This window comes from Hyaena hyaena, unplaced genomic scaffold (genome assembly GCF_003009895.1).
Source record: "Hyaena hyaena isolate Hyena2069 unplaced genomic scaffold, ASM300989v1 scaffold_76, whole genome shotgun sequence".
In the NCBI taxonomy this organism is placed as follows: Eukaryota; Metazoa; Chordata; class Mammalia; order Carnivora; family Hyaenidae; genus Hyaena; species Hyaena hyaena.
The window spans coordinates 703,658-717,282 of NW_024080709.1; the positions used below are offsets into that span (position 1 = coordinate 703,658).

General features: G+C 50.2%; 1 protein-coding gene across 1 annotated transcript in view; it reads left to right on the plus strand.

Annotated features, from left to right (window-relative positions):
- Positions 1–13,625, plus strand: part of MYH11 (myosin heavy chain 11) — a 109,539-nt gene that overhangs the window by 39,089 nt on the left and 56,825 nt on the right. Inside the window, exon 4 of the mRNA XM_039233549.1 lies at positions 12,512–12,614. Within this exon, the coding sequence (XP_039089480.1) occupies positions 12,512–12,614 (103 nt within the window). The remainder of the gene's footprint in view (positions 1–12,511; positions 12,615–13,625) is intronic.

A 13,625-nucleotide genomic window follows, 5' to 3' on the forward strand; every position in this document is an offset into this window, starting at 1 on the left:
ACAAACATCCGTCTTGGATGACGCCTGACCATCCATGGAGTTGACCAGACCCTTGTGTGAAGCTCTTAGGTCATTTTAAGTTTTATCTTCAAACAAATAACAAGATGGCAACCAACTTTGTGGGCAGAACTCGCCCTGTGATTCCTCGGCATCTTTCTTTGAGGATTCAAGTAGGATCCTCAGAGCAGGATCACAAAGCAAAGGTTGTTTTGGTTTAAGGCTTCGCATTCCAGAGCTTGGTTTGAAAAAGAATTTTAGGGGCGCCTGGGTGGCTCAGTTGGTTAAATGTCCCACTTCAGCTCAGGTCACGATCTCATGGTTTATGAGTTCGAGCCCCACATAAGGCTCTGTGCCGACAGCTCAGAGCCTGGAGCCTACTTCCCATTCTTTGTCTCTCTCTCTCTCTCTCAAAAATAAATAAACATTAAAAAAATTTAAAAAACAACAAGAGTTCTAGGTCTCCCCGACCTCCTTTGCCTGGTACCACAGTTAGGATTTTGGATGTGTAGGTGCACATTATTGTGAAATTAATAGTATTCTTTATAATCACTTTCAAAAAACGGAATATTTTTGAAATGATTTTAGATTTACAAAAAGGTTGCAGACATAGTGTAGAGAGTTCCCATCGCCCACTCGGTAACTGCTTGCCAAGTTTCATTTTCCCGGATAGTAACATCTGATGCCACCACAGCACATTGGTCACACTAAGACACCAATGCTGGTCTGTTATTTTGTTTAATTTAAAAATGTTTAATGTTTATTTATTTTTGAGAGAGAGAGGAGGGAGAGAAAGTGGGGAAGGGACAGAGAGAGAGGGAGGTACAGAATCTGAAGCAGGGTCCAGGCTCTGAGCTGTCAGCCCTGAGCCCAATGTAGGGCTCGAACCCACAAACCGTGAGCTCATGACCTGAGCTGAAGTCGGACGCTTAACTGACCAAGCCACACATGCACCCCATTGGGTAGACCTTAGTTTTTACTGGTTTTTCCAGTATTGTCTTGTTCCATGATCCCACCCAGAATTACATCAGTCATCATGCCTGCCTGGGCTTCCCCGGGCTTTGACAGTTTCTCATACTTTCCTTGTTTTTTGTGACCCTGCTGATTTTGAGGATGGATCAGAGATTTCGTGGAGCATCCCTCCATCTGGATGTGTCTGATATAATTCTCGGTCAGTAGATGGAGGTTATGGTTTCTGGGCAGGGCAACACGGAGGTGAGCCGCCCCTTCATCCCGCCGTATCAGGGTATACATCACAGCCACGTGACATCCATGTGACACTAACCTGACCTCTCCCTGGTGATGTTAACCTTCATCACCCGGTGCAGGTTCATCTCCTGGGTGTCGTAGTGGTATCTCAGCCAATCGTTGCTTTCCTGGTCAGATTACTTTTGGACCATGTCCTGCCTAAAACCATCTCAGGCAGCGCCGGTGTGGGTCCTGACAGACTTCTGTCCCCAGTTGAGCTGTACATTAGCTCCTGAGTGACTGGTTCAGGACGTCAAGAAACTGATGTCCTGGCTTCACCCCGGAGCCTTTTTTTTTTTTTTTTGGCACAGTCAAGGTTTATTTATTTATTTTAAAGTTTATTTAATTTATTGGGGGAGGAGGGAGAGAGAGAGAGAGAAAGAGAGAGAGAAAGAGAGTGAGAGAGAGAGAGAGAGAATCCCAAGCAGGCTCTGCGCTGTCAGTTCGAACCCACGAACCATGAGATCGTGACTTGATTTGAAGTTGAATGCTTAACTGACTGAGCCACCAGGCGCCCCTTTGTTATTTTTTTAATTTAAATTTTAGCTATAACACCCAGTGCTCCTCCCCACAAATGCCCTCCTTAATACCCATCCCCCACCTAGCCCATCCCCCCACTCCGCTCCCCCTCCATCAACCTTGTGTGTGCTCTCTGCTTAAGGGTCTCTTTGTGGTTTGTTTCCCTTTCTTCTCCACCCCCCCTTTCCATATGTTCATCTGTTTGGTTTCTGAAATTCCACATAGGAGTAAAATCATACTATATTTGTCTTTCTCTGAGTGATTTATTTCATTCTTTTTTTTTTTCTTTTTAGTTTATTCATTTATTTTGAGAGAGAGAGAACAAGCCGAGGAGGGGTAGCGAAAGGAGAGACAGAATCCCAAACAGGCTCCACGCTGCCAGCGCAGAGCCCGATGTGCGGCTCGAACTCATGGACAGTGAGATCATGGCCTGAGCCAAGACCAAGAGTCAGACACTTAACTGACTGAGTCCCCAGGTGGCCTTCCGTCTTTTTGATGGCTGAGTAATATTCTGTCATGTGTATATCCCACATCCCCTGACTCGGTGCCTGGTGCAGGACTGGGGACTCTGGCATTTGTATCTAGTGTGGGGCGCTTGTGAAGCGGGTCGGCCAGCCAGGAAGCAGGGAGCGAAGGAGGCACTCGTCACACGCACCTTCGCAGGGGACGCCGAGGGTGTGGCTGAATCGGAACTGCGTGCGCCCATCTGCTTTGCGGGGAGAGAGGGTGCTGTGACCCTGGGAGCAGGGTCCCTGCCAGCAGAGGAAAGGAGCTAAAATGCCCCCCCAACTTGGGGCGCATTTGGGATCCCAGAAGAGGAGGGAGACATGAGCTGGGGTCCTGGAGATGCTGAGACACGCTTTGCAGTGAGAATGTCTGGCTCATCCCCCACGTCGCTGGCCCCTGGGCACAGGCTTTGTGACAGAAGGACTCCTGGGCTTACCTGCTGCCTGCAGCGCTCCAAGGGAGGCCCCGGATCTCACTCTTGGGGACCCTAGATGGGGAGCAAGCCCAGCCCAGGACGGAGGTCCTCGGACTGTTAGCCGACTCTCCTGGCAGACTCAGTAAAGCATTTGGGGGGGGTGGGTACTAGGGTCCTCTACGCTCCTAAGTGACACTGTCACAACACCTCGATGCCCTGCGCAAGTCAACATGAGGCCATTTTGGCCCCAGGTCAGGCTAGATTTTCATTTTAGGGGCAGCCAGTGAGCTAGATGGAGAAGAACGGAGTCCTGGGCTCAAGCTTTGCCGTATTCTCACGGTGTGACTACAGAAAGCCACCACCTACTCTGTCTGAGCCTCAGTTTCCTCCCCTGCAAAATGGACAGCTCTACCCACCTCACAGGGCAGTGGGGAGGAATCAGTGGGTTAACTCATGAAAGCACTTAGTGCAGTGCCTAAGGATGCCATTTTATGCTCAATGAGCAGAATTGTCAGTTGTAAGTTATTTTTGAAAGTGCCACTTTGGCTCAGCTCAAAAGCAAGGGGATAAAATGTCGGGAGTGACGATGAATAGTAGCGGTTCATATTCATGATAAGTGTGTCCATGATTATCTTATCGTAATGCATTTTTAGGCCTGGCCAGATCTATAGAGAGCTGCTTACAGGCATTCATTTTATCCCCAGATCAGGATTTAAATTTTTTTTTTTTAAATGTTTTTTATTTTATTTCTAGGAGAGAGAGAGACAGCGTGAGCAGGGGAGGGTCAGAGAGAGAGGGAGTCACAGACTGAAACAGGCTCCAGGCTCTGAGCTGGCAGTCAGCACAGAGCCCGACGCGGGGCTCGAACCCACGAACCGTGAGATCATGACCCGAGCGAAAGTCGGACGCTTAACCAACTACGCCACCCGGGCGCCCCAGGATTTAAATTTTTTTTAATGATTATTTGAGCAAGAGAGAGACAGAGTGCAAGTGGGGGATGGTTAGAGAGAAAGGGAGCCAGAATCCAAAGCAGGCTCCAGACTCCAGGCTCCGAGCTGTCAGCACAGAGCCCGACGTGGGGCTTGAATTGTGAGATCATGACCTGAGCTGAAGTTGGATGTCTAATGGACTGAGCCACCCAGTTGCCCCCCGCCCCGAAGACCAGGATTTACAGATGCAAATGCTTAGGAGAGCCTGGCAGGTAACAGGAAGGGAGTGGATTAGACCGGGAGCACCATAGGGAGTGGTGGCGACTGTGGCCAATTGGAAGGCTCGCAGCCACTCAAGGGGCGGCTGTGATTCTGCCCCAGACAACTTCTGCGGCGGGAGAAATGCTGACCTGGTGTTCCCGGAGCTAGTCGGGTCTTTGCCCCTCCCCCAAGGACCCACGTGCCTTCTGCACGCACAGGTCTGCCCTTGTTTTTCTTACTCAGCAGCGCGTCCTGAAGTGTGTTCTATCCGGCCGTCCATAACCCAGCCTCCCGCCTCCTGGTGACCACCCAGAAATGCCGTGTTTTATTTAACCACCTTCTGTGGATTGTCGCTTTGACTGTTTCCAGACTTGAAAACTAGATATAAGGGTCTATATAAAGATATAGGTGCAATCACTCCGCTTGCACTGTCGTGTAAGTACTGCGCGCTAACTGATTGCGCCACTGGAGCTCCGATATAGGTGCAATCAATCCTTATTACTGATTGATCCTATATTTACAAATTCACTGCTACTTTGTAGTCTCCACTCCATACTCATGGTGCTTGGCTGGGCATTCGAAGACACGTGCAGAGCTAGGAAAAGTTTGGGTGACCGGGGGCGCACGTGTTCCCAGCGGAGAGAGCTCTGCCTTGGCTCAGCTCTGGCTGTGAGCAGGTGTCCCTTACACGTGAGACTCATCATCATAGTTTTTGCATTTTTTGTGGCTTTTTTGTGGCATTTTTGTTAGTGATTTCACTATGTATATGACCCCCAAACCTCTAGTTAAAGTGCTGTCTTCCTTTTTTTTTATGTTTATTTATCTTTGAGAGAGAGAGAGAGAGGGAGGGAGGGAGACAGGATCCGAAGCAGGCTCTGCTCGGAAAGTGCATACCCAACTCGGTGCTCAAAATCACGGAGTTTGAGCTCATGACCTGAGCCTGAGTTGGTGGATTAACTGACTGAGCCCCCCAGGCGCCCTGAAGTGCAGTCTTCCCAAGCACAGGATGGTTGGATGTGGCTTATGGAGAAAATTCACGTGTTGGATAAGCTTCATTCAGACGTGAGCTACGGGGCTGTTGGCCATGAGTTCGATGTTAACGAATCAACAATATATACGGTAAAGGGTCTTGACACAGAAAGGCACATAAAATAAGGTTATAGAGGGAGCAGTTGGTGGGAGCCTTTTGGGCACCAGTGCACCAGGTGTGTGTGTGTGTGTGTGTGTGTGTGTGTGCGCGCGCGCGCGTGCACGCGCCACACGTCTCCGAGGGGTCTCGGGAAGAAGCAGCATTGCTTATCAGCATCTGTAGGAAAACGACATTTCTCATCAGCATCTGCCGAGGGAATGGATCCAGTGTTGTAGCCGAGAGGAGCAGGGAAGTGTATGGCTTACTTGCAGATGGCTTCCTGGCTGTGTGACCCTGCACGGGTCACTCAACCTCTCTGAGCTGAGTTTATGGAGGGGCCATGAGGATGAAGAGGTAGCCACCCTCCTCCTCCCCCCAACACCCACACCATCACCAGGTTCTGCTTCCCTTAAAGCAGCGCTGGCCATGGGCTACCTTGGGGGCTTAGTTGGTTAAGCGTCCAACTTTGGCTCAGGTCATGATCTCACAGTTTGTGAGTTTGAGCCCCGTGTCGGGCTCTGTGCTAACGGTTCAGAGCCTGGAGCCTGCTTCGGATTCTGTGTCTCCCTCTCTCTCTGTCCCTTTCTGGCTCGTGGTCTGTCTTTCTGTCTCTCAAAAACAAATAAACATTTTTAAAAAATTAAATAAACAGTGCTGCCCAATAGGACTTCCTGTGCTGATGGCCACTGAGCACTTGAAATGCGGCTAATGTGACCGGGGGCTGGATTTTTTTTAAAATTTACTTTAATTAATTTAAATAGCCTATAGCTAGTGTTCCCTGCATCAGACAGCATGGCTCTGAAGTATTTCGTATCTGTGTCCACTCCTCTGATTCTGCCTGTCCCTCGTTCAGGCCCCTGGCCTCTCTGGCCTGGACCATTGCAGTAGCCCCCTAGCTAAGCTCCCTGCGGCATGCCCCCCGGCTCCCCACCATCCATGTCTCATTCACTCCTCCCTCCCTCCCTTCCTTCCTCCCTTCCTTCCTCCCTTCCTTCCTTCCTTCCTTCCTCTCTCCCTTCCTTCCTCTCTCCCTTCCTTCCCTCCATAGCTACTCATGGTGAGAAGTCATGTGGCGTAGCAGAGTAGGATTTCAGAGTCAAACATCTTGGGTTTGAATTCAGCCCCATCACCAACCAGCTGTATGTGCTCAGAAACAAGTTCCTTAATGTCTCTGAGCCTCAGTCTCCCCATCTGTAAAATGGGGGCAATAGGTGCTCTACTGGGTAGTTGTTTGGGGGAATTCACTGAGTTAATTCATGTGAGAGGCTGAAAACAATCCCACTGCCTGCTGGTGAACCCCACTCCTCCCCCCACACAAAAATCAGCTGCCGTCACGATGGTTTCCTGCACCGGTCCTCAAGCCCCATTTTCCTCCTGAAATCGTTTCCTATATTCATTAGAATGAATGAATTCTTCACTGTGGTCGGGAAGACTGCCCATGATCCGGCCCCACCTCCCTTCCCCCATCACCTACTACCATCCGCCTCCCTCCTGACCCTCCGGCCACACCAGCTCTTTCCTGCTCCTGCTGCGTGTGCAGACCATTTCCCTGCGGTGGACGGACCTTTGCCCTTGCTGTTCCCTCTGCCGGCTGCCCCCGGCCCTGGGTCCTCCCAGCAGGGCTCCTCCGCAGCTTGTAGGGCTCCGCTCCCACTCCGGCTGCCCACCGATGGCCGCCCCCTTACCTCAGCCCCCCTCATGCCCCCCTGATACAGCAATAACAGGCCCTCAAACGACCCTCATTCCTTACTCATTTCCTTGGCTAGTGTCTGTCTCCCTCTCCTGGAATGGAGCTCACTGAGGGTGGGGACAGTTTCCTTGTCCCCTAGCCAGTGCCTAGCAAGTAGGCACGGGCTGCAACAGTAGCCAAATTATGGAGAAAGCCCAGATGTCCACCAACCGATGATGGATAAAGAAGGTGTGTGTGTGGTGTGTGCGCGCGTGCACACACCACACACACACACACACACTGGAATACTACTTGACAATGAAAAAGAAGGAAATCTTGCCATTTGCAACAACATGGATGGAACTAGAATGCACTAGAATTAGTGCCGAGCAAAATAAGTTTGAGAAAGACAGATACCATATAATTTCACTCATATGTGGAACCTGAGAAAGCTAAAAATGAACAGAGGGGAAGGAAAGGGAAAAAAACAGATTAAAAAAATAGGGAGGCAAACCATCAGAGACTCTTAAATACCACAAACTGAGGGTTGCTGGGGTAGGGAAATGGGGGATGGGCACTGAGGGGGGCCCTTGTCGGGAGGAGCCCTGGATGTCACGTGTAGGAGGTGAATCACCGAGTTCTACTCCTGAAGCCAAGATGATACTGTGTGTTAACTAACTTGAGAAAAAAAAAAAAAAGCAGGCATTGGCTGTTGTTACAAAGGAAGTCGCCAACCATTCAACTGTTATTTGCAAATGTAACCCATCACCCCAGAGCTGTCATCAGCCCAGCTCTCCTGATTAAATTCCATTTTGGCCATTGTTAAAATCAGCCAGAGCAGCTGGAGGGCCAACGTGTTGATAGCCGAGTATGAGCTTTTAAAAATTAGCAGGGGTCAAGGCAAGCCCAGTGGGGACGACCGATTTTGCTACAGATGAGTAGGCAGTCGAGGAACTGGAAAGTGAGCAAATACCTGAGTCCTGTCTGGTCCGGCAAGTCGTTCATACACTGTGAGTAAACGTGGGAACAGGTGAGGCATGGAGAGGCCCAAGTAGAGAGAGCTATGTGTTCAAAGGGTAACCCGTGTGAGACAAGGGGTTGGATTAAGAGAGAAGGGGAGTGGGGACGAGATCAGAGGGAGCTAAGGGGGTCTCCTAGGCCCTGGGGAGGATTTTGAACTTTAAAATGGACAGGAAAGGGGTGTCTGGGTGGCTCAGTCGGTTAAGCGTCCGACTTCGGCTCAGGTCATGATCTCATGGTTCATGGGTTCGAGCCCCGTGTCGGGCTCTGTGCTGAAAGCTAGCTTAGAGCCTGGAGCTTGCAAAAAAAAATTTTTTTTTAATTAAATAAAATGGACGGGAAAACACTGGGAGATGCAGCCAGGGGTCAGCCAACTGACCAGTGGGCCAAATGAGGCCCTTCTCTGTTTTCGTAAATAAAGTTTTATCGGCACATAGCCATGCTTGCTTGTTTTCCTGCTACAACGGCAGAGCTGGGTAGTTGGGACAGAGAATGCATGACCCACAAAGCCTGAAGTATTGACCGTCTGGCTCTTTACAGGAGTGGTTTGCTGACTGCTGGCTTATACAGTGGAAAAATGGGATATGATTTATATTTTAGTAATAGAATACATGTTGACGTTATTGATATAAACAGAATATAAATACTGTAGGAGCATTAACATGTAAGTATTAATATAAGCATTAGGGAAGAAATGATCGTAAGTCATAATAGCTCACATTTTTGTGTATCTGGCATTGTTCTGAACATTTTATATACACTCATTTAATCCTCATAATAATCAGGTAAGTGCTTTAATTATGCCTATTTTATAGATAAGGAAGCCAGGGCACAGGAGTAGTTAAATGACCTGCCCAAGGTCACACCGGTAAGTGGCAGAGCAGAGATTTGAACTCGGACAGTCTCACCTTGGAGCCCATTGTGCTATTCTGCTGATTGATGCTCTAGGGAAGGTAGGGTTGCTGCTGTCTAGAGGCAGTATTCAGCAGAGAGGCAATGCTTCTCTGGGCTTTGCAGGGTGTGTAGGAGTTGGACAGCTAGAGGACCTGACCAGCTACAGGTCACCTGAGGACTGGGGACTGGATAGCTCTGAAACCCAGAGCTCACTTGGCTTTGCTGCCAAGGGCAGACCACGGGCTGATGTGGGCTTGTAAATGGTGTTGAACCTTGGGATCTGGGGCCAGCCACATGGTATGTAAGATCATGCAGAAAGAAAATACAGAGCCCTTTATTCAAAGAGCAATAAGAATTTGAAGATGGCAACATACGCGGTCATGGCCCCTGGGGCAGGACTTTGCAGTGGGGCAGTGACATAGCCAGGAGGCTGTATATGGTCACGAGGAGGGACCCAGGCAGCAAGTGCCCTACGAAACCGGACAGAGGTTTAGGGCGCTCAGATCAGGAAGGCATCTTCACCCCCAGAGTTCAGAGGTCAAAAAAGCAAAGATATTAATGTTTTGACAGCAGCCCCGAGCACATCAATCTTCAGACACCCATGAGCCTGGAGCTCGGGCTGTTTTCTTTGGCACAACCTCCCAGGACAATTTATTTTTATCAATAAAACTTGGAAACTGTTGAGCCAAGCAGTCCACACGGAGAGAAGCCGATTCCCAGAGTATATGTCCCTCTTCCCCTCCCTTGCAAGGTGGGAGGCCAAGGCCACAGTCACGGTCATGCCAATATCTTTGTTGGAAAAGAGAAGAGGCAGGAGAGGCTAAAACAAAGGTGGAAAATGAGATTATAATAAAGGAGAAATTCTGGGATCTGGACACTGTGTGTACTGCATCCTGGCTCTTGCCTTAGATCTGAATTAGGCTCAGGACCCCCTGCAGAGGTGACTTCCCACACTCAGATTTTCTCTCCTCCTTGCTCTGGTCAGAAGCTGGCCCCTTCAGCCCCAGATGATGTCTGTCAAGCATTCTGATATGATCTTCATTGAAGTAATTCATACTAAGGTGTAAATGACTGAGTGGTTTTGTTCATTTGGTCCTGGTTACATTTTCAAGAGGCAGTTAAGGCAAGTGAAGACTCCCTTTGATGGAAAGGGACCTGGGCTTCGCTCTGTCTTTTCTGCATTCCATCCTCTTTTCTCACTTAGCAAAATAAAAAAGGCAGCAGGCAGAACAGCTGCTCTGGCATGAAGGAGACCCACACTGAGACCTGACTTCTTCGTCCTTACCTGCTCGTGTGATGGCAGGAGTGGTAATGATTGAGAACAATTCCTTCAACCTCTCTGAGCCTCAGTTTCCCCAGGACATCATCAGTGAGTCTTTCATTAGGTTGTTGGGAGGTTTATGAAAAGATTTGTGAGCCCAACGCCTAGCATAGTGTAGACCTTCAACAAACATCTGTTCCTTTTTCTGCTCCCTTCCTCTGGCCTAAAACTTGCTAGAACTTGCTAGAACTTGCTAAAGCAAGTTCCTGGAGGGCTGGGCCGGTGTTGTGGGATGACTCGGCAAAATGCAGTGGAAAGAGTCCTGACTGCATTGGAATCAGAGACCTGACTGTGTCCTTGCCTCGCTGTGTGACCTATGGCAGGTTGCTTACCCACTCTGGGCCAGAGTTCCTCTTCTGTAACAACGGGAAAGTGATATGTCCTAACTTCAGAATCAGGGGAGGGAAGGTAAAGGAGATAACGCATGTGATACAGTGAGTATGGGGCCTCTACTTCTCCTAAAAAGTCAACTCTCTCCTTAAAATTAAAAAAAGAGGGGCGCCTGGGTGGCTTAGTCGGTTAAGCGTCCGACTTTCGCTTAGGTCATGATCTCGCGGTTCGTGGGTTCGAGCCCCGCGTCGGGCTCTGTGCTGACTGCCAGCTCAGAGCCTGGGGCCTATTTCAGAGTCTGTGTCTCCCTCTCTCTCTGACCCTCCCCTGCTCACGCTGTCTCTCTCTCTCTCTCTCATAGAAATAAATAAAAATATTTTTTAAAAAATTAAAAAAAGAAAAAACTTTTTTTTTTTTTTTGCTTTGGACTCTGGTTCCCCCTCAAGAAGTGGGGATACTGAGTGGCATGAGGATGTGTCATCGTTCCTAGAGGTCACACACTTGATGTCCAGACATGGGGCCCCACAGCACTAGGTCCAGAAGTGCAGCACACGTGTTTCTTTCTTTTTTAGCTCTGAGCGAAGTTGTTCACGGGTCCTTGGCAGAGCAAATTAATTTCTTTCCTAATTAGGAGAAAAAGAGCAGGGACTGAGCTAGCGCTGTGGCACCGCTTCAGCCTGCAGAACCTTGAGCTGACCTCGCGGTACATGCTTTCTTTTCCAGACTTTAGAAAAAAAATTGTCTCTTGTGTTTCAGAATGTTCAGTGAGCTCAGAAAATGAGAGGCCAATAAAGGAAAGCGAAAAGCAGCAAACCAGAGGGGAGGACAAGAAGCGAAGAAAGTTGTGGTTGAGACCCTGTCCTTTCAATTAACTAGAAAGAAATGGGAGTCAGAATCAGTATCTGAAAAAAAAAAAAAAAACAGATGAAAACAGTGCCACCACGATGATCCTTGGTCACCAAGAGAGGCAGGTGGTTTGAAAAAAATCCTTTGTTTAAAAAAAAAATCTGCTCATATTCTAGGAGTCATCTTTTGAAAACACAGACAATGCTCTGCCCATCTAAATCTATCAGTCATTTACACTCTAGGGTGAATTACTCCCACCAGGTTTATTCTTTGATATTTGACTCAGATTATTAGCTAGCCACTTTACAATCAGAGTGGGCTTCGCCGGAGGATAACGGGGCTTATATCTGCCCAATGGTAAGATAACCTGTAAGGGAGGCTTCTAAAACTTGGACCTTAGGTTCTGGTACTGTGAGAAGTACCTATTTCCTTCCTGGAAGGCTGCCCTTTGCCTGATCTTTCAATTGGTAACAAACTAGTGATGTTTTAAAAGAACGGTTTGCAGAGAAACTATTATGTGTGGTCCTGTAATGGTGGATTCGTGTCATTATGCACATGTCCAAACTCAGAGAGAGCACAACTCTAAGAGTGAGCCCTGGTGTGAAATCTGGACTCTGGGTGATGCTGTGTCCGCGTATCTGTTGATTCTAGCAAATGCGCCGCACCAGTGGGGGTGTCGGTAGTGGGGGAGGCTGTACCCATCGGCGGGGGCGGGGGGGGGAGGCGGGGGATATGGGAACTCAGCATTCTTTTCTTGGTTTCAGCCCGGGTCGTGATCTCATGGTCTGTGGGCTCGAGTCCCTTGTTGGGCTCTGCACTGACCACGATGAGGCTGCTTGGAGTCTCTCTTTCCTTCTCTTTCTGCCCCTCCCTCCCCCTTCTTGCCATCTCTCTCTCTCTCTCAAAATAAATAAATAAACTCTTTTTTAAAAAGGAGAGGGGGCACCTGGGTGGCTCAGTTGGTTAAGCATCTGACTTCAGCTCAGGTCATGATCTCACGGTTGGTGGGTTCGAGCCCCGCGTCGGGCTCTGTGCTGACAGCTCAGAGCCTGGAGCCTGTCTTCAGATTCTCTGTCTCCCTCTCTCTCTGACCCTCCCCTGCTCGTGCTGTCTCTATCTCTCTTTCTCAAAAATAAATAAAACATTAAAAATTAAAAAAAAAATAGAGGAGTCCAAATAAACCTAAGTTTGGACCTTGGTAGGAAAACTGTTTTTCTCTTTCACTCTTTCCATCCGAATCCTCTCTCCTGCATCCTCTCGGGAGGAGATTGAGCGAGCGGCGGGTGATGGAGGGCGAGCCCGGCTCTGTACCGGTGGCACGCCCCGAGGCAAGCCTACCTGGCAGATGTCCTGGGGCGTGGAGAGGTACCCACAGCGTGCTCCGTGGGGGTGAGCTCCAGCGGCTCACTGTTCCCGTGTCTTTCAGAGGTGAGTCTGGAGCCGGGAAAACAGAAAACACCAAGAAGGTCATCCAGTACCTGGCCGTCGTGGCCTCCTCGCACAAGGGCAAGAAGGACACGAGCATCACGGTGAGTGCAGTGGCCGTGACCGTGGCCTAGCACATGGGCTCTGGGCTCTGGGCTCTGGGAGGCGGCCAGGCCCATATTTAACTGGCTGGTTGCCCAGCAACTCACAAGAGCTGTCTTTCTCCATGGGGGGGGGGGGCGGGGAAGAGAGGGGGAGCCCTCAGGGCCTGGTGCTTCCTCGCCTCCGCCCAGGTCATCGTCCTGAGGGTCCTGTTGCACGAGATGGGACGAGCCCTCTCCTGCCGCAGCGAGGACCCTGGCCTCACGTCAGGGCCCCCCCCCCCCGTGCTGCTGCTTTGTGGTTTTGGACCAGACCGTTGAAGGTTGTGGAGCTGCCTTTCGCCCTGTAGGACTGAGAGCAGCACCTGGCCTCTCCCCCTCCCCTCCCCCAACAAGAGGCTGTCCCAGCGGGTGACAACCCAGAATGTCCACAGGCATTTCCAGGTGTCCCCTGCGGCACCCAGGTGCCCTTGATTGAGGACCCTGCTGTAAACCCCATCGGGCTGAGACCCGCCTGTCACACCTCCACATGCCCCTTGGACCGGGACCCCAGGGGAGGGGAATCTCAGCGCCACGTAGCTCTGGGCCTCGGTCCACAGGGGAGCCGCGCATTGTGGGATGGGGTCCGGTGATGAGTCTGAGCGGTGCTTTCATTCTAATCCACCGGGCTTCTAGACGCACGGGGAGGAGAGGTCACAGTCCAGTCGTCGCGCAGATAAACCCGCACTGACGCAGTATGAGGGCTTGGAAGGAGGAGAGGAGCAGCTTTCTGGAATGCTCCATCCCTCTCTTCCTCCATCTGAGCCCTGCCTCATCTGTCTCAGAGGAGGGACACGCAGTGGGGCCTCTGTCTGAAGGTTTAGGCTGGGGCGAGGGCAGAGTAGAAGCTTCAGGACAGCTCTGGGGTGTCACTGGTTCCTGCCATCCCGGGGCTTGCTTTCCAGCTGTCACCGGTGACAGGAGCAGACACAGAGAGAGCTGATCTGGAGGCACTTGGAAAGCTGGGGGGGTGGC